The sequence below is a fragment of the Carettochelys insculpta genome, chromosome 5 (genome assembly GCF_033958435.1).
Source record: "Carettochelys insculpta isolate YL-2023 chromosome 5, ASM3395843v1, whole genome shotgun sequence".
NCBI classification, from domain to species: Eukaryota; Metazoa; Chordata; order Testudines; family Carettochelyidae; genus Carettochelys; species Carettochelys insculpta.
Genome location: NC_134141.1, coordinates 85,997,220 through 86,017,873, shown reverse-complemented (window position 1 = coordinate 86,017,873; position 20,654 = coordinate 85,997,220). Strand labels below are relative to the sequence as shown.

Below are 20,654 nucleotides of genomic sequence, written 5' to 3'. Positions count from 1 at the left end.
TCCAATTGGTTGTGGTTTCCAGCCAATGGGAGCTATGGAGTTGGCACTCAGGGCAGCACAAAGGCAGTGCATGGAGCTCCCATGGCTGTCCCTCTGCTGAGGAGCCATGAGACATGTCACTGCTTCCAGGGAGCTATACAGAACTGGGTAAGGAGCCTACCAGCCCTACACCAACCAGACTGTTAGTGGTCCAGTCAGCAGTGCTGACTGTAGCTTTTCAACCAGTCTTTCTGGTTGAAAACTGGACCACTGACAATCCTACTACAGAAAAATATCTCATTTTGAGTTAGATTTCTGCTATCTGATCACCACTGTAAGAGCTGAAAATCTGAAGCCTTTGAATCGTTCAGTTTGGAGAGCTGACACTTGAAAGGAGGGAGAAATAAATCATAAATGGCTTTTTTCCAGTTTTACATCAACACCTGGGTTCTTGTGTCAGGAAGTCGAAGTCCCACCAGACCGCCACACACGAGAACAGTAGAAGCTAGGAGAATGGGGATTGCTTTGGTGATGCCAACAAGGGAACCAAATATCAAGTTTCCAAGTACAGCAGCTGCTTTGCATAGTGCATTCAAAAAGCCGAAGCCTGTAGCCCTAAAAGAGAAAAAAAGAACAACATTAAACTTGCTTGAAAAATTAAAGCCTTTGGGACAAAGCCACAACTGGGATAAAACAGGATTGTTCCATGGACTTCAGAGGAGCCATCCTGATTTACATCAGCACAGAATCTGCCCTCTTGATTTTATAGTGTGCCAACAGAACAAGGGGGAAATCATCTTTGTATGGGGAACAGAAAGTGTTACTTTTGGCCAGTTAGCCTACCAGATCAAACACCCTGAGTAAATGCTCATGTGACCTCACCCTCATCTGATAATGAACACTGAGACATTGGACATGCACCAAATTGGGGCTTGAAAACTGGGTCTTGGGATGGAGCTTAGATGTAAGTCTTAGAGCCTGGGTGAAATGACTTAGGCTTGCATAGCTGGGCTGCAGAGCTATAAAACTGTTGGGTCTTGTGCTGAAATCTGGTTTCTGAAAGCTCACTAGCAAATAGGACCTCAGAGTCCAGGCTCCAAGCCAAGCCAGAAAAACTACACTGCTATTTTCAGCCCTATGGCCTCAGCTCCTGCGACTCTGCATCAATTGAGTTAGGCCCTAAAGATTTGGTGCCACAAGTTTTACTTTGAAGTGTTGATGTACTCTAAGCAGAGGTGGAAAAAGCACCCCAAAAGTTACTTGAGTAAAACTACAGAGGCTTTCACTGCTGGATACTTGAGTACAATCTCGATGTGATGTGTGTGTACGTGTACGTACACTTTTACTCGAGTAGTTTTCCAGAAGGACACCGTAACCTGTACTTACGTACACCCCCCAAGTGCCTGCACTTTTATTCCAGTAATTTTTTTGGGTACTTTCCCCACCTCTGACCCTGACAGATACTACAGGGCAGGAAAAGGAGGTGGATTGTTCGCTGAGATTCTAACAAAAATGCATCAGAATGCACATTGATTTATGGAAACATAATATATAATCCTATTAATGTTCCATCAAAGCTCATGATAAGGTTAACCTAGCTATGTTCTGCAAATCACTTTGATTTTAATAAACCTTGTTTAACCATGACTATCTGATATGGAAACTGTTGCTTTGTAATTTTGCACAGAACATCCCAAAGAGAACACCTCTCATTAGAAGCAGAGGAAGGCAAAGGGTCTCAGAAATTTTGGTGAGTAAGTGTTCGGACAGCAGTTTCCTGTGTCAGAGAATTTGATCAGGGGCTGCAGTGAGAGGACCACAAGGGTGAAACCTAAAGACCAAGAAGGAGACGCTGCAGTGGGATGTTGTATAAATGCTGACATTCTTCCATCTCAAGAATTCGTATGAAAGAAAATTCTCAAACACTGATATCGATTGCTTCCACATCAGCACTGTGAATCATGCACTTGCTGAAGTCACGACACTTTACAAGCTAGTCAGTGATTATAACTGTCATTACTATATTAAAGCATATTATTTATTAGGTGATGAGTTTTTGTGGAACAGACCCTCTTCTTTAAATAGGAAAATACTGATAACATCTGTGAGACTATTACTATATTAAACCCTTGGCAGGCACTCTGATGTCCACTTGCCATAGCCAAGAGCTATGCTTTACTATTCCCTTGCCACCTTTAAAGTACTTGGACTTTAATAAAAAGGAACTTTTTTCTAAAGTATTTATTACTCTCTAGCTACGTCTACACGGGGACGCTACATCGAAATAGCTTATTTCGACGTAGCGAAATCGAAATAAGCTATTTTGATGAATAGCGTCTACACGTCCTCCAGGGCTGGTGCCGTCGACGTTCAACGTCGACGTTGGGCAGCACTACATCGAAGTAGGCACTGCAGGGGAACGTCTACACGCCAAAGCAGCCCACATCGAAATAAGGGTGCCAGGAACAGCCGCAGACAGGGTCACAGGGTGGACTAGCACTTCCGGGGCAACAGCTAGCCGCTCCCTTAAAGGGCCCCTCCCAGACACACGCAGCCTGCACTGCACACGGTCTGCAGAGCCACAGGCACGCACACCCGTCAAAGCAGCATGGACCCCCAGCAGCAGCAGCAGCAGCCAGAGGTCCCCACACCTGCCCCTGCAGGAGCAGTGCTTGCCCTGCTCAGTGCTATGCAGGAGGCAGCTGACCACCTTTTATTCATGGAAGAGGACCTGCCCCCAGGGGAGGAGGAAGCAGCCCCAGACCTTGCTGCCCTCGCCCCCCCCCCCCTCCGCTGGCTGTGGAGCTACCCCATGAGCACAGACTGGTGGGAGCAGCTGGTGCTCAGCGAGTGGGACAACGAGCGCTGGCTCCAGAATTTCCGCATGAGCCGGCAGACATTCCTGGAGCTCTGCCAGTGGCTCACCCCTGCCTTACGGCACCAGGACACCACCATGCGACATGCCCTCACAGTCGAGAAACAGGTCGGCATTGCTGTCTGGAAACTGGCCACTCCAGACAGCTACCGATCCGTAGGGCAGCAGTTCGGCATGGGCAAGACCACTGTTGGAGCTGTCCTCATGGAGGTAAGAGGACCCGGGGTGGGGGAAGCAGCCCTGGGGTGGAGGGAAGCCCTGGGGTGGAGGGCCAGACACACCCTGCGCACCCCTCACTGGTGCTCTCTCATGTCATTCCCCTGCAGGTCGTCTGCACAATCAACGCCCTGCTCCTCCACAGGCTCGTGCAGCTTGGGGACCTGGATGCTGCCATTGCGGGGTTTGCCAGCCTCGGCTTTCCAAATTGCTTTGGGGCTCTGGATGGGACCCATATCCCCATCCGTGCCCCGGAGCACAGCGGAGGACGCTTCCTCAACAGGAAGGGATGCCATTCAGTGGTCCTCCAGGCCTTGGTGGACAGCCGGGGCCGCTTCCTGGACATTTATGTTGGCTGGCCTGGCAGCACCCACGACGCCCGGGTATTCAGAAATTCGGGCTTGTGCCGCCGGCTTGAGGCGGGGACCTACATCCCCCAGCAGGAGATCTCTGTGGGGGACACCACCATGCCCCTTTGTGTCGTCGCAGACGTGGCGTACCCCCTCCGGCCCTGGCTCATGCACCCCTACACGGGCCATCTCTCAGCCAGCCAGCAGCGGTTCAACACGTGCTTGAACCATGCACGCCAGGTGGTCGAGCGCACTTTCGGCCACCTCAAAGGGCACTGGATGTGTCTCCTCACCCGCCTGGATGCAGGCCTCCCCAACATCCCCCAGGTTGTGGGCGCGTGCAGCGCACTCCACAACCTGGTGGAGAGCAAGGGAGAGGCCTTCTTGCAGGGCTGGGCTGTGGAGGCTGGCAGGGCCAACGTGCAGCCACCTGCTGCCCCCAGTCGCCAGGTGGACCCCGAGGGGATCCGGGTCCAGGAGGCCCTGCAGGCCCATTTTGACGAGGCTGCAGGGTGAATGCTGGCAGGCCACCCGCTGCACCCCCCCATCCTCCACAACACTCCCTGCCCCCACACCCACACCACAGAGCACCCAAGAGCACCCCCCCGACTTTTCTTGCAAATAAATGGACCTGTTTTTTTAAAACAACCAGTGAAATGTGTTATTAAATACAATATATATAGAGAGAAAAAAAGGGGAACTATTTACATGGGGGGGCAGGTACCATAACAAAACAGGGGTCCAACACAAACTATATACAAATAATGGGGGGTATGTACAAAGGTGGAGGGGGGGCCACGTTCTTGGCCCTGCACCCCTACTGTCCGGCGCCCGGGGTTGGAGGGCGTGACCCTCGCCTCAGCCGGAGCCCTGGCTGAGGCTGGGTGGGGGCCAGGCAAACTGGCAGATATGGCCGGCGGGTGTCTGCAGGCCCCAGGTCCCCCTCGGTGGCAGGCCCCAGGGTGGCGGACGGTGGTGGGACGGCGGTCAGAGCGGCGGGTGGAGCGGAGGGCAGCGCGGCATGGGGGGCCAAGTGTTCCGCTATGCGCTCAAATGTCCGCATGAAGGCCCCCCATACCTCCTGGCGCCAGGCCAGCGCTCGCTTTTGGAGCTTCAGCCACCACTCCTCCACCCGCAGGCGCCGCTCCGACACCTCTAGCTGACGCTGGAGGGTCGCGAGCAGCTGGGGGTCCGTGGCCGTCCTCTGGTGGTGGGTCTACCGTCGGCCCCATCCTGGGGCTGGTCGGTGCTCCGCTGAGGGGCTGGCCTGCTGGGATGGCCTCGGTGAGCACTCCGGGACCACGGACACCTCGCCAGCGCTCTCCGGGCCCTCCGATGGTGCAGCTGCGGAACACAGGGGGGAAGAAGAGTGGAGACAGCCATTAGTGTGGGCCCTGGTCCGTGGCCCTTGTCCCTCCACCCCTCTGCTGCTGGTTCCCCATCCCCGTCCCCGGGAGATGGTGCTGATGGGTGTCCCCCCGCCCATCCCCAGGGATGGGGCATGGCGCTGTCCTGCTGGGGGGCAGGGGCTGATACACTCTTCTGAGGGACATGCCACTGCTGTCCCTGGGGCCATGGTCATCTGGGCATGTGGAGGGCCCTGGTTATGTCTCTTGTCCCCGCCCCTTAACCCCAGGGGTGTGCACCGGGGGGGTACATACCTGACGGTCCGCTCTCACGGTCAGGGGACACCCACTGGGCGGATGCCCTGCTGGAGCTCCGGGACGGGATGGGGATCCGGAGCCCCCCATCGCTGGAGAAGTCCCCCTCCTCCTCCTTCTGCATCCCAGGGGTGGGCTCTTGGGGGGGGCCTCAGGGGTGCACGGCTTGCCTCCGGGGCGCACTCCGTCTCCTGGGCCTGCTGGGGCTCGTCGGCCGAGGTGTCAAGAGTGGCTGGCGGGGAGGAGGTGTACCGGGGGCCCAGGATGGACCTGAGCTCTCTGTAAAAGGGGCAAGTGGCGGGGGCGGCCCCAGATTGGCTGGCCGCATCCTGGGCCCGGGCGTAACCCTGCCGCAGCTCCTTCACCTTACTCCTGACGTGGTCAGGAGTGCGGGCAGGGTGACTCCGGGCAGCCAGGCCCTCGGCCAACCGAGCGAACGCATCCGCGTTCCGCCTCTTGCTCCCCATTACCTGGAGCACCTCCTCCTCGCCCCAGAGCCCCAGCAGGTCCCGGATCTCGGCCTCCGTCCAGGAGGGGCTCCGCTGCCTCTTCCCGGGCTGGCTGGGAGCCCTGGCTCCCCTTGGGGGGGTGCCCTGGGGGCGCTTGGGGGGCTGGCAAGTGGCCATCACTGTGGGGGTGGTGGGTTGGGGCTCTGGGAGGACGTGCGTGCAGGCCGGCCGCGTGGCTGTGCTGCCGCCTGCACGCGCTCTCAGCTTCCTGCACAGGAACGCAGGGGGCGGGGAGCTTTAAGGGGCTGCTGCACACGGTGACCATAGAGCTCAGGGGCTGGAGAGAGCATCTCTCAACCCGTCAGCTGATGGCCGCCTTGGCGGACCCCTCTCTTTCGATGTTGCAGCATGCGGATCGCCTACACGTGCCCTACTTCGACGTTCAACGTCGAAGTAGGGCGCTATTCCCATCTCCTGATGGGGATAGCAACTTCGACATCTCACCACCTTACGTCGATTTCAACTTCGAAATAGCACTCGCCATGTGTAGACGTGGCGGGCGCTATTTCGAAGTTGGTGCGGCTACTTCGAAGTAGCCGGCTCTTGTAGACGCAGCTTCTGTTATGTCCCTTGCCTATGCTACACAAGCAGAAAAAGTCAGTGATCTGTTTGAGGGAGTGGGGAAGAGACAGGCATATGCAATACAGAAGCTATCAAGATATGTTGCTTGAAATGGTAAGCAGGAGAGTACTGGGAGGTCCACTCTCAGTGGCCATCAACACCTAGGCATATGACCTTTTGTCCCTAATGTGCCTATTACTCTGGCATGTAATCACTGCTTGCTGGCAAAGTGTGCTGGGGATTATACTTGAGACGAGAGGCTTCCAAGGCATTCAGTAACACCTTTGAAGCTACAAGATTTGCAGATGGAGAGGGACTAGTACTGACCAATGGGAGTTTCCTGAGAATCACTAAAACTCACTGTTAGGTGAGGAAACTGATGAAACCCTGAAAATACTGCCCAGGAGTTGACTGAAATTCTCTGACCGAAATGCTCTACACTGCAGGTTTTTTCCAATGGTACTTATTTTGATGTTCTAATGTCAAAATAAGCAACATTGGAAAAGTGCATTCAAACAGCCATGGCATTGGAAAAAGGAGCGTTCTCATTTACAGCTGCAACATTGCAAAAGGAGCCTTCACATGAGCTGCACATACACACAGCTGTGTTTTTTTCTCACACATTCCTTTTTGACCTTGCAAAGCTGGGGGGTCAGGGACAGCGCGGGGCAGGGACTGGCAAAAGCCATTTGCACAGCCGGAGTAATTATTTCGAGGGAAAAGACCTCTTATCTCAAATTATCCTGCTTGCCTGTGTGAACGCTTCAGCGATTTTCTGTGGAAAACATTTTTTTGTTTTATTTTGTTTTAAAGCAACACCCACAGCGTAGACAAGCCCTGACGGATGAACCAAGGAAGCCTTTGGGATGCTGCCTGAAAAGCTGCTAAAGCCAATCCCTGACAGAGATTTGGGGAAGCTCTAGAAACGATGATTACCTGTTCTGTTCTTTCCCTCCAAAGCACCTGGCACTGGCCACTGTCAGAAGACTGGATGCTGGGCTAGATGGACCTTTGGTCTGACCCAGGATGGCTGTTCTTATGTTTTTAAGAACTGCTGCAGACACTGATCGAGGGGAGGGCTGTGTGAATCTTGGGAACATTGCTGAAGGAGGCTGGCGCTTCAGTAGGCGCTAGGTCTGCTTGCACAAAAACAGCAGTTTAGTTGGGGTAGCATGGGCAGCAGCTAGGGCTTGCCCAGTGGACGCTCACTTGGACTGCCCCAGGATATGTGCTTGGGCAACTAGCCTGAGCCACCACCCATGCTACCATCATCCACACTGCTATATTTAGTGCACTGGCTTGAGCAGAGCTAGCACAAGTTTATCGATGCTGGGAAGCACTCTCCCAGCTGCAATACAGACAAACCATTAGTGAGCCCCCCAGAGCGCAGGATGTGATTTCCCCCATCTCCCCAGCAGAGTCTGTGGGGTAAGGTGAGCCTCATGAGGAAAGAAGTCCCACATTACAAAATGGGGTAATAATATAGTGGCATCTGAAGGAAACTGACTGGTACAGAGAGGACCTCTTGGAAGGGCCATGTCTCCAGTCTGACCAGTGCCAGGGCGAACTGTGGGGAAGGCAGAGGGGCAGAGGGCTTGGCTGGTACTGGGAGGAGTATCATGATGGAAGAAAGGGACTACTTAGTGCGAAAACTGGATATTCCATTTTTGTCTTTATTTGTGCACAGAAAATAATCCTAAAGACACGTGACTGATTTGTTATGATTAGTGTGTGTGTGTGTATATGGACACATATGCATTATTGTAGCTTCCATTAGTGCCTGAAGGTCAAAATTTGCCTAAAAGATTATGGACACTTAGAAAAACAACACTTATGCAAATTTAGACACAAATCAAGATATAAAATATTTGGAAGCGCATTGCTAAGGTACCTATGAGGATACTTTTTATATTACTCTGAAGAGGTAAATTGCTTCACAGATGCTATTTGCTTACACCATCCAGTTATAACAAGGGCTTGCATATAATTTCCTGTGCATTTTGGATAATTTATTTTCATATCCTGTTCTCTACACTAACTTATTCAGAACCTGCATTATATTCTGGGACAGTTATCAGCTGGACGTCTCTGTATTTTAACTCAAACACAAAGGCAATTGTTTGAAGATGGTATGTAATATATTTGAATTAAATTGGTGTAGCATTCAGGCATTGGAAAAACTCAGCTGTTTTGTAAAAAATAATTGGCAGAGTCAAAGTTTTACAACTGGATGGTGCTGCTAATTTTGCCTCATTAACATTGTCAAATGATCACAAGCAGTGATTAATAAAATAAAATAAGCCCTTTTTTGGCTCCTGACTCTTTGAGGATTTAAAGTGAACACTTCACAAAATGCAATCTTCTGCTCTCTAAGCGGTCTCCAAGCATAAATTTTTGAACAAATACCACGTTAATTCTGATCAGGAACAAAAATAAGATGTTGAAAAAAATGAAGAAAAATGTCTGAATAATGTCACCCTTGCCTCCCGCATCTGAACAGCAATGCTCAAGGAATGCTGAAGCAGGTCCTACAATTTTAAAATACAAACCTATTTGCTAAAATATTTGTGATTCCAATCAATTATATACCCTATTAACACTTCCCTTCACTGCCCCCATAACTCATTCTCGTCTGATGGGGAGATTGAGAAATGCTATATGTCTGCCCCAAACTCCAAGCCCAACACGGCACATCCTCCCATTATGTCTTTGCTGCAAGCCTTGCTGCAGTGGCTGGAAGAGGAGAAGTAGTATGCAGACATTCTGAATCATCAAGGAAACTTGGTGAATCATCAAAGCACTCAGTGTGGCTTGAAATGCAGATGCCTGAAGGCGTGAAATCATTATCAAACATTGTACCCATCTGCAGTACACTGATCAGTTAATGGGCAAATTGTTGGCACACACTCCAGTTTTTGATGCTATGTGAGCAATTGGCTCTGTGATTCCCATTAGCGACAGGGTGAATGGATGGGTGGGGGTGGGAGTTATGTAGTCACAATCCAGTGCTCCCCTTTGAAAACTGACAGGAACAGAGCAAGTCAATTTTATATCATTTAGTAATAACAGAATATGCAAAATCCTCCAGAAGTACAGAGATGCGCAAGGTAGCAGTTAGAAGATAGGTTTTAGTTCTGGTGCTAGGGAGGGCTGGTTTAGTTTAGCCATGACAAGGGAAATGACTTCCTTTAAGCCAATGGTGGGTAACCTCTGGCCCATTAGGTTTCTATATGTGGCCCATGAGATGTTTGGTTTACCACTGCCCATGCAGAGGGTTACCAGATTTCACTGGTTGCTGTCTGTGGAGGTTTTTGTCCTGTTGGTATTACTAAAGTCACTTGCATGTCAAGCAAGAGCCCGTAAAGTGAGGTGCGCTCTGATCGAACAGAATACTGACTATGGCTACGTCTACACGTGCAGCCAACATTGAAATAGCTTATTTCGATGTTGCGACATCGAAATAGTCTATTTCGATGAATAACGTCTACACGTCCTCCAGGGCCGGCAACGTCGATGTTCAACTTCGACGTTGCTCAGCCCAACATCGAAATAGGCGCAGCGAGGGAACGTCTACACGTCAAAGTAGCACACATCGAAATAGGGATGCCAGGCACAGCTGCAGACAGGGTCACAGGGCGGACTCAACAGCCAGCCGCTCCCTTAAAGGGCCCCTCCCAGACACAGTTGCACTAAACAACACAAGATCCACAGAGCTGACAACTGGTTGCAGACCCTGTGCCTGCAGCATAGATCCCCAGCTGCCGCAGAAGCAGCCAGAAGCCCTGGGCTAAGGGCTGCTGCCCATGGTGACCATAGAGCCCCGCAGGGGCTGGAGAGAGAGCATCTCTCAACCCCCCAGCTGATGGCCGCCATGGAGGACCCAGCAATTTTGACGTTGCGGGACGCGGATCGTCTACACGGTCCCTACTTCGACGTTGAACGTCGAAGTAGGGCGCTATTCCTATCTCCTCATGAGGTTAGCGACTTCGACGTCTCGCCGCCTAACGTCGAAGTTGGTGCCGCTACTTCGAAGTAGCGTGCACGTGTAGACGCAGCTTATGAGAGCCGTGCGCTCCCTGTGCAGCCAATCAAAGTGCTGCTATGGTTCAGTTGGCGCATTTTAAGTATGCAAGTACAGTGAGCAAAACTACCCTCTCCTGGGAGGTCATGTTAGCCATAGCACCTAGTGACTGCATTTTCCTGAATTCCATGCAGCCTTTGCAGGGACATCTGCGTGTACAGGCCAGGGATCTGACACTCTACTCTCCAGACCCAGTGTCAGTGTACACACCCTCACATAAGACTCTGAATAGCATTACCACGGCACCCTGGAATATATGAGAGAAGACATAATGGAAGCTAGCAGTTTTTTGCTCAATATACTACTGCCAATCTTCTAATGTTAACAATTCAAGCATGTCCGGTGTTTTCCCCTTTCATATTATGACACAGTTTCATATCATAAACCGACAAGGTGCAAAGTTTTATCCATAAGTAGGACCACTGCATTTGCTTTTCTGCAACCAGATGAACAGTTCATGAAGGACAATTGTGTACTCAGGTTATAAATCCCTGCCATGTGATTGTTCACCACCTCATATGGAAGGCACAGAATAGGAGACTTAAGAAAAGGAACTACAGACAGAGAATTAGGGGTCCTGTATTTTCAGAACCTTGATGACGAGTATTTAAAGAACTAGATCAAGTGAGTTAGCCACCTTCCCCTTTAATTTTTTTTTTTTGTAAAACCAAATGACTTTATCTGAAGTTAACTGCAGGAGAGAACAAGTGCATGTCAGCAGATGGGAATGACCAAGATTCTGTTAAAAACAACAAGAAGTCCTGTGGCACCTTATAGACTAACAGATATTTTGGAGCATGAGCTTTCGTGGGCAAAGACCCGCTTCATCAGATGCATGAGTGGGTCCAGAGAAGGGTCTAAATATATAGGCTCATGAACAGGAGGGAATCCCAGTCAAGAGGCAGGCCAGAGCTGACAAGGTCAGTTCAGTCATGGAGAATGTGGCCCATTATCAGCAGCTGAAGTAGAGTCCTGAACAGCAAGAGAGAAGAAACCAGGTCAGTTCAGCCAGGGAGGATGTGGCCCATTATCAGTAGCTAATGTGGAGTTGTGAACATCAAGAAACTGCTTTTGTAACTGGCTAACCACTCCCAGTCTCTGTTCAATCCTTGGTTGATGGTGTGAAATTTGCAAATGAATTGCAGTTCTGCAGTTTCACTTTGGAGTCTGTTTTTAAAGTTTTTTTTTTTTTTTGCAGGATGGTTACCTTTTAATCTGTTACTGAATACCCAGGGAGACTGAAGTGTTCTCCTAAAGGTTTTTGTATGTTACCATTCCTGATACCTGATTTGTGTCCATTTATTCTTTTACGTAGAGACTGTCCAGTTTGTCCAGTGAATATTGCAGTGGGGCATTGCTGGTACATGATAGCATATATTATATTAGTAGACGTGCAGGTGACTGAGCCCCTGATGGTGTGGCTGATGTGGCTAGGTTCTGTGATGACGTTGCTGGTGTAGACATGTGAGCAGAGTTGGCAGCGAGATTTGTTGCAAGGATTGGTTCCAGGTTTAGAATTACTGTGGTGTGGTCTATAGTTGCTGGTGAGAATTTGTTTCAGGTTGGCAGGCTGTCTGTAGGTGAGGACTGGCCTACTTCTCAAGGTTTGTGAGAGTGAAGGGTTGTTGTCCAATAACACATTTTACAAGCCACTGTCCTATGATCCCACTGAGGAAACAAAGAGAAATTACACCATCTGCTCACGATCCTCCCTACAAAAGCACAGGAACAAATCTACACAGATATGCTGCTAGAGCCCCAACCAGGTTTATTCTATCTATTACCCAAGATCCATAAACCTGGTAATCCTGGACACCCCATCATCTCAGGCATTTGCACTCTTATTACAGGATTGTCTGGATATGTGGCTCCCTACTCAGATCCTAAGCCACCAGCACTCCCAGTTTTTTTCCTGATACCACCATCTTCCTTACAAAACTATAATTCATTGGTAACCTTCCTGAAAACACCATCCTGGCCACCACAGATGTAGCGGCGCTTTACACCAACATCCCACATAAAGATGGACTCCAAGCTGTTAGAAACAGTATCCCTGATGAGGCCGAGGCACAAATGGTGGCGGAACTTTGTGACTTTGTCCTCGCCTACAGCTATTTCAGATTTGAGGACAATTTATACCTTCAAATCAGTGGCACTGCTATGGGCACCTGCATGACCCCACAGTATGCCAACATTTGTATGGCTGACCTGTAACAACACTTCCTCAACAATCATCCCCTAGTGCCCTTCCTCTACGTGTGCTGCATTGATAACATCATCATCTGGACCCCTGGGAAGGAGGCTTCTGAAGAGTTTCACCATGATTTCAACAGTTTCCACCCCACCATCAACCTCAGCCTGGACCAGTCCACACAAGAGATCCACTTCCTGGACACTACTGTGCAAATAAGCGATGGTCACATAAACACCACCCTATACTGGAAACCCACGGACCTCTATGCTTACCTACATGCCTCCGGCTTCCATCCAGGGCACACCACATAATCCATTGTATACAGCAAAGCAAAAAGTGCAACCGCATTTGCTCTAATCCCTCAGACAGAGACAAATACCTGAAAGACCTTTACCAAGCTTTTCTAAAACTACAATACCCACCTAAGGAAGTGAAGAAACAGACTGACAGAACCAGGCGTGTACCAAGAAGCCACTTGCTACAAGACAGGCCCAGCTAGGAAAACAACAGAAAACCACTGGCCATCACATACAGCCTCCAGCTAAAACCTCTCCAATGCATCATCAGTGATTTACAACCCATCCTGGGCAACGATGCTTCACTCTCACAAATCTGGGGAGGCAGGCCAGTCCTCACCTGCAGACAGCCTGCCAACCTGAAACAAATCTTCACCAGACCACACCACAGTAACTGTACACCTGGAACCAATCCCTGCGACAAATCTCAGTACCAACTCTGCTCACGTATCTACACCAGCAACATCATCACAGAACCTAACCACATCAGCCACACCATCAGGGGCTCAGTCACCAGCACGTCTACTAATATAATATATGCCATCATGTGCCAGCAATGCCCCACTGCAATATTCACTGGACAAACTGGACAGTCTCTACATAAAAGAATAAAATGGACACAAATCAGATATCAGGAATGGTAACATACAAAAACCTTTAGGAGAACATTTCAATCTTCCCAGATGCTCAGTAACAGACTTAAAAGTAACCATCCTGCAACAAAAAAACTGTAAAAAGAGACTCCAAAGTGAAACTGCAGAACTGCAATTCATTTGCAAATTTCACACCATCAACCAAGGACTGAACAGAGACTGGGAGTGGCTGGCCAGTTACAAAAGCAGTTTCTCCCCTCTTGATGTTCACAACTCCACTTTAGCTGCTGATAATGGGGCACATCCTCCATGACTGAACTGACCTTGTTAACTCTGGCTCTCCTCTTGACTGGGACTCCCTTCTCTTCTGGACCTACACATGTATGACGAAGTGGGTCTTTGCCCTCGAAAGCTTATGCTCCAAAATATCTGGTAGTCTACAAGGTGCCACAGGACTTGTTTTTGAAGATACAGACTAACTGGGCTATCCCTCTGATACAAGATTCTATTGTAGTTGAATGTTCTTTGAGATCATATCCGAAACAAAACATACAGCAAGTAGCCTAAAAATAAAGACAAGAAACAATTGTGAGGGTTCTAGCCAGGAGAAGGATTAAAAATGCCACTGCTCTGCCCACCTTGGGGGTGGAGTAAAACAGAATACAAATAAACAAAGAAGAGTAGAAGGATAAGAATTGTGAACAAAAGTTCTAGTTGATCTTACCTGCTATTAAAGTGGGGGAGAAGTGAAAGTTCTAGTATAGTTTTAGATCATTCATGTGGTTTTATAATTTGGTTATGCCACCAGATATTCTGATGATGGATGTGAAATAAACGGAGAAGATACAGATAATAGTAGACTAGATTATCTTTGCAGCATTGAGAAGGAGATTTTGTATGATTTGATGAGGAATCACAATCCCAGTAATTAGAAAGTGAATCTGCAGTTCATCACACAAAGAAATGAGTTCACTATTCAGAATACCTGTGCTACTGGGAAAGAAGAGGGAAGAAACTTGGGCAACCTGCATTTCTGAGGCATTCATGTCATATACAAAAGCAAACATGAGTTTCAAATAGAGTGCAGTTGAACCACATCCACAGGATGGCAGTAGAAAATAGCTGCCAGGAAGCACACCTTGAGTCAGTGACTGAAAAACTATGTCTGAGAGGAATGCAGACATCTCTTCTGACATCAACAACAATAAACCATAGAGTTTAATATATCCTATGGATAATGTTTATCACTTTGAGGGAGTTCTCCAGGCTCAGAAATGGAAATGAAGGATGGGGGTAGGTAGATCTATAATATTTCATTTTTGACTGAACTCTATGTACTCTTTTCAAATGCTCTGGGAAAAGGCAGGATATGATGATTGTATTTTACAGTACATTGTGAACTTTAAATTATGCAGCCAAGACAAATATTTAGACGTCTGGCAGTCATAGTGAAGTTAATGAACTGTTGGGTTACTTGATCTAATGTGACTGAGACGAGGTGACCATACTTATCAACCTTATTCCAAACTCCACTTAGGTTGGGCTTATTTATCTGGTGACAGCTACTTCATAGTGAGAATTCAAACCTCTAAGCCTGGGGATCCCCAGACTAGCTCATAAGAAGCTGTTGTCATTTATATGAATGCAGCAACTGAATTTTAATGTAAGAAAATCTTCCTAAACATCTGTGACTTAGAGAATTTTAGCCTTCTTCCATTCAAATGGGTATTACAGATAGACCTGGTTGCCTATGCAACCTTAATTGTACCCCCCATGCAGTGCATTATGGTACAGTCTTTAGTTACTTGACTGCATACTATTTTTTCCCACAGGACCCCTGCCTGATTCAGCGCACAGCAGGGACCTGCTCTGGGGATAAATCAGGGCTGTACAATGAAGGAGGCTGTTGTCCGTAGGACCCTTTCTTAATTTGCTGAAAAAACTGTAAGGGAATGCCAGAAGAGAAAGGACAGTCTCATGCATTATGGAGGGATTGATGAGGATCATCCAGCCCTCTGACAACTACTCCATGCTGCTACTCACTCATGTCAGCAGTAACAATGCTGTGAGGTATGATCTTCTGCAGATCAAATGTGACTAAAGGATTCCTGGAGTATTGGCGAAGGAGTTCAGAGCTGCTATGCAGAGACGGGTTCCACCTATTGAGGAAGGGCCAAAACAAATTTGGACGCAGACTGGCTAATCTAGTGAGGAGGGCTTTAAACTATGTTCAAAGAGGGTAGGTGATGAAAGCCCACAACTAAGTCAAAAACATGGAGACCTGGAAAAAAAGAGTCAGAAATTGAGGGAAGCATGGGATTAATAGGATCAAGAAGAGACAAGACAGAACTGGGGTTGGGGAGGAATTAAATCGCTATCCAAATAGGAGAAGTATTAGAAATAAGCAGGAAAAATTCGTAATGATAGTAAATGAACACAGTTATGATATAGTTGGCATCACAGAGAGTTGGTGGGATATTATGAATGACTAGAATATTGATATAGAATATTACAGCTTGCTCAGGAAGGACAAGCAGATTCACTGGGAAGTGGTGTTGCCTTGTATACTCAAAATGTATAAACTTGGTCTGAGGTTGAGATTGAAATAGGGGACAGATTTGTTGAAAGACTCTTGGAAAAGATAAAAGGGGTAAAAAAAAATAAGGGAGCTGTCATAGCAGGGATTTACTTACAGACCAAGAAGTGGATGAGGCTTTCTTTAAACAACTAACAAAATCATCCAAAGCACAGGACTTGGTGGTGACGGGTGACTTCAACTATCAGCTACGTCTACACTAGCCACAAACTTCGAAATGGCCACGCAAATGGCCATTTCGAAGTTTACTAATGAAGCGTGAAATGCATATTCAGCGCTTAATTAGCATGCAGGTGGCTGCGGCGCTTCGAAATTGACGCAGCTCTCCCCGACGGGGCTCCTTTTCGAAAGGACCCTGCCTACTTTGAAGTCCCCTTATTCCCATCTGCTCATGGGAATAAGGGGACTTCGAAGTAGGCGGGGTCCTTTCGAAAAGGAGCCCCGTTGGGACGAGCCGCGTGGCGGAGAGCCGCATCAATTTCGAAGCGCCGTGGCCGCCCGCATACTAATGAAGAGCTGAATATGCATTTCAGCGCTTCACTAGTAAACTTCGAAATGGCCATTTGCGTGGCCATTTTGAAGTTTGGGGCTAGTGTAGACATGGCCATCTAGATATATGCTGGGAAAGAAAGTAGCAGAGCTGGGCAGAGATTATTCAACAAGTTATTGGAATGTATTGGAGACAATTTTTCATTTCGGAAGGTGGAGAAAGCTACTGGGAGACTGTATTAGATTTGATTTTGACAAATAGGGAGGAACTGGTTGAGAATTTGAAAGTGGAAGACAGGTTGGGTGAAAAGGATCATGAAATGATAGCATTCATGATTCTAAGGAACAGTAGGAGGGTGTGATGGAGTGGGGGGTGCATGTGTAAGACAAGCAAAGCAGCTCCCAGCAGCTAAGGAAGACCCTGGGGCTATAACCTAGGCTGGCAGGTAACACCTCCGCCCTGAACAAAGAGGAGGGAGGAGCCGAGCTGGTGTTGAATCGGAGGGGCAGTTAGAGGCTGGGGGGAGAGGGAGCTGAAAGGCAGCCAGCCTGAGGAGGGGGGAAGCTACACCCCAGAGGGGCAACCCTTGGGCTCCTCTCCCCAGGATGGGTTGGAATGACTGTCTCTGACTGCTGCACTGATGCTTCTGTGAGAAACTGGGCATCTGTTGCCTAATAAACCTCCTGTTGTACTTGCTAAGTGAGAGTCACTCCTGTCAGGGGATGGGGTGCAGTGCATGGGGACCCCTGAACCCCATCACAGAGGGAAAACAGCAAAATAAAAATAATGGATTTGAAGAAGTCAGGCTTTAGCAAACTCAGGGAACTGGCAGGTAAGATCCTATGGGAAGCAAGTTTAAGAGGAGAAACAACTGAAGACAGTGTCAGTTTTTTTTTTTTAAAAGACCTTATTACAGGGACGAGCAATTTGTTACACTGTGTAGGAAAGATACACAGAAAGAAGAGGGAGATGTATTTCTCAGTCTTATTTTTGGGCATTAGTGATGGAAAGTGATATCTGGGAGTGCACAATGCACAGAGGGTGAAGTCCAGCCAGGATGGCTTGGAAGCCAATCAGAGGACAGCCTCCACGTGGAGAGCTCTCAAATGCATATCATGCTCTTTCTTGGTGCTGGGTTGAAAGTTTTTACGGATACAAATGCCCTTCAGATTGATTCCCCAGGCACGTGAGATAGCTGCTGTTGGGGTCACGAACACAGTGTGGGCCTATTGCAGACTAAGCAGTCCTTTAGCCCCAGAGACTGCCAGTCTGACGAAACGCTAACTTGTAACTCAACTCAACTTGCCACTAACTTCTACAAACTATTTACAAAACTGTAAGGCTCAAAATCAGAATAGAGGAAACCCCTAGCCCTTGCTATGCAAGGAGAGATGCTCTGATTACTAACCCTGAATGGCATCTGGAATTGATTCAGTATAGGGCTGGCAGCACCTGCTATACTGATGAACAGGTGTGGCACAAAAGGGAGTGCCACAGCTAACGTGACCATCCATCCCCGTTTTACTGGGACAGTCCCTTATTTAAGCTATCCCACAGGTGTCCCAACCTTAAGAAAGTAGACAAATTGTCCCATATTTTGCAGGGCTCCTATTCCCTGGCTCCCTGTGTCTTGGGGTGGCAGCTTATCCTGTCAGCACGCTCCTCTACTGGGTGGCAGCCCTGTTCCCAGGAGCTCTGCATCTTGTGTTGGAAGTTCCTGCTGCAGAGGAGCTCCTCTGTGGGGCAGCTGCCCTATTCCCCAGCACCCCATGGTGGCAGCCCTCGCTGCTGGTGAACTCTACAAGGGGGTGGCTGCCTTGTTTTCTGGTGCCCTACACTTATGCGAGGCAGCTCCCATTGCCAGGTCCAGAGGTCGGCTCCCTTGCTCCCTAGCCTCTGTGCCTCAGGGAGGCAGCTCCTGCTTCATTTCCTGCACCCCTCGCCCCACACGGGGAGGCTTTCAAACACCCCCTCACCAGTGGGTTCTGGAGCCCTCATCCTCCACTCCCCTTCCAGAATAAAAGAAAATAAACTGTCTCAGTTTTCAGATATATTAAATAAAACAGGGCACCCATGTCTTTGCATTAGTTTTACTCTCGATGAACAACAACATCTTATACAAAGTTGGCCTTCTGATCCCTTTGCTGACATTAGAGTAAAGATCTAGAGCTCCAAACTCAGTGTTAGATTAGAAACTCTCTTACAGAAAATGGAAGTGTCCTGAGTGCCCTTCAAGAGCCTGGCAATGTCCCAAGCAGTGCTCAGAGGCTCCTTTGTAGCTGGTCAATGAAAAGATCAATGAATGAGAGAGTAGATTACCTGACAAACCTTATACAACTCCTCACAAGATCAATTAATAGCTCATACTCAGCCCAAACCCAACAGATACTGTCAAATTCCTGTGCCAGTGATCATATTACCATCTCCACATAATTTTAATAAGTCAATTAACTACAATACTTTGAACCATACTCTGTCTTTACATTACTGTAAAACCAGAATTACTCAAATGAAGTCAGGAGTATCATTATAGATGAACACAGTCTAAATGGGAGCAGAATTTGAATTTACATTTTTTACATCATCTATATTTCTGATGGTATTAATTCAAAAGTGAAGATAACTGCCGCAAAATATGTCTCAAACCATTATCAACTCATTCTGAAACCAGGCTCTCTCTTCCTCTGTTTGCAAAACGCACTATCACACCCAGCACACCCGTACATTGTTAAATCTTGGAGTACATTTTGCAACAGAGCCATCAGTATTACCAGCTATATTTCAATGTACCTTCTGTCTGTAGGATACAGTTCCACTGTAATGACATCAAGGGAGTTCCATGCTGAGATGGTGAGGCCATTGTACAAACACAACATGCCTATCATCCTGGATTCACTGGTACTAAACCACAAGAAAAAACAGCTAACTCCAGAGAGAACCATAGAACCACCTATATCCAGGAGAGACAAAAAATAGTCATTGTTTTTAGAGAATAAACATACTTGTAATCTTGCTTGCTTGCATAACAATAATTTTTACACACTGGACAGCTTAAGTCACTGAACTGCACATTTGAATTTAAAACTAAACTCTAAAACAGCACCCATTTTCTGTGGCAGCTATTAATAAAGACCAAATTTCTTGCAATTACAAGGAACGTATTTACAAGCCATATTAAACTAATTGATCTAACAGGATTCAGTCTTTATAAAGGATACTGCTCAAAGAAAACACAGTACCTTACTTATTTAAGTAATGTTTCATTATAAAGAGTTGCCATTTGATTTTCAGCTTGCCCTAATGCCCCAAAATAGAAACCTATAAATTTTACTACTTTCATGAATAATCCACCAGGTGAGGATTCCCTGTGCACCTTTGAATGAGAGCAAGCCAGTGCTGAGCAGTTTTAAGAACCCCACCACAAGTGCTCAAAATAGTAATATTTTACTTTAAGGTAATACTAAGTGATAAAGAAATATATGGCAGTGGATAATTGGCTGGGTTCCTTATCTGTTAATTTCCAAACTTGCTAACATGTGGGTGTTTTTTAATAAATTTTGAGGATTATACACCATGAAGTCCCTGAAACGGGGGAGTCCTTGCCTAGGTGAACAGCAAACTTTTGTTTTATCTTAAATTGCTTTAGGGATTATTTCAGGTTTTGGCAAAGCCCATACCTAACATTGTTAAACGTCCAATTCTGTCCATCAGAAGAGCAGATACTATATTCCCTGGTAACACAGCCAAAGTCCCCAGGAAATTAACAAAGTAAATCCAATAGGCACTGTAGTCATCATCAAAGGTAATCTGGCATCCTGTCTTGTTGTGCTCAAATGTGCAGTTTTTAAATTCAGTGTCAATGAATTTATATTGCTCGAGATCTGTAGAAACAAGGGAAGCATCAGCTAAAACAATATCCCTGTGAGAAGTATATGATTTAAAACATCCCAAGATTACACAGTTTTATTGATAAACAGGAGGTTACATCTTGTACTGCTTATTATAATGTGGCTAGTTACTGCTGTTAGTTGTAGGCATTTTTGCCTCTTATCTATACACAGTGTCCAGATGCATTTAAAGATCATCAGAATAAGGGACTATGGCCCTGATCCAGCAAATCACATAAACTCATGCTTAAAGTTCCATACATGTTTTGCTCAACTGGAAGTTGTTAGTATAGCTTATCACCCTACCTACTAGAGATTTACAAACTTCTACCACTGAGCATTGTCGATATTGCTCAATCTGGTTCG

At 47.5% G+C, this 20,654-nt stretch overlaps 1 protein-coding gene across 1 annotated transcript in view; it reads right to left on the bottom strand.

Moving 5' to 3' along the window:
• Nucleotides 1–410: 410 nt before the first annotated feature.
• The window catches only part of SV2C (synaptic vesicle glycoprotein 2C), a 134,333-nt gene continuing 114,089 nt past the window's right edge, over nucleotides 411–20,654 (bottom strand). The window contains exons 10-12 of the mRNA XM_074994240.1: nucleotides 20,079–20,282; nucleotides 19,192–19,351; nucleotides 411–594 (exon numbers count right to left, since the gene is read on the bottom strand). Of these exons, the coding sequence (XP_074850341.1) occupies nucleotides 411–594; nucleotides 19,192–19,351; nucleotides 20,079–20,282 (548 nt within the window). The remainder of the gene's footprint in view (nucleotides 595–19,191; nucleotides 19,352–20,078; nucleotides 20,283–20,654) is intronic.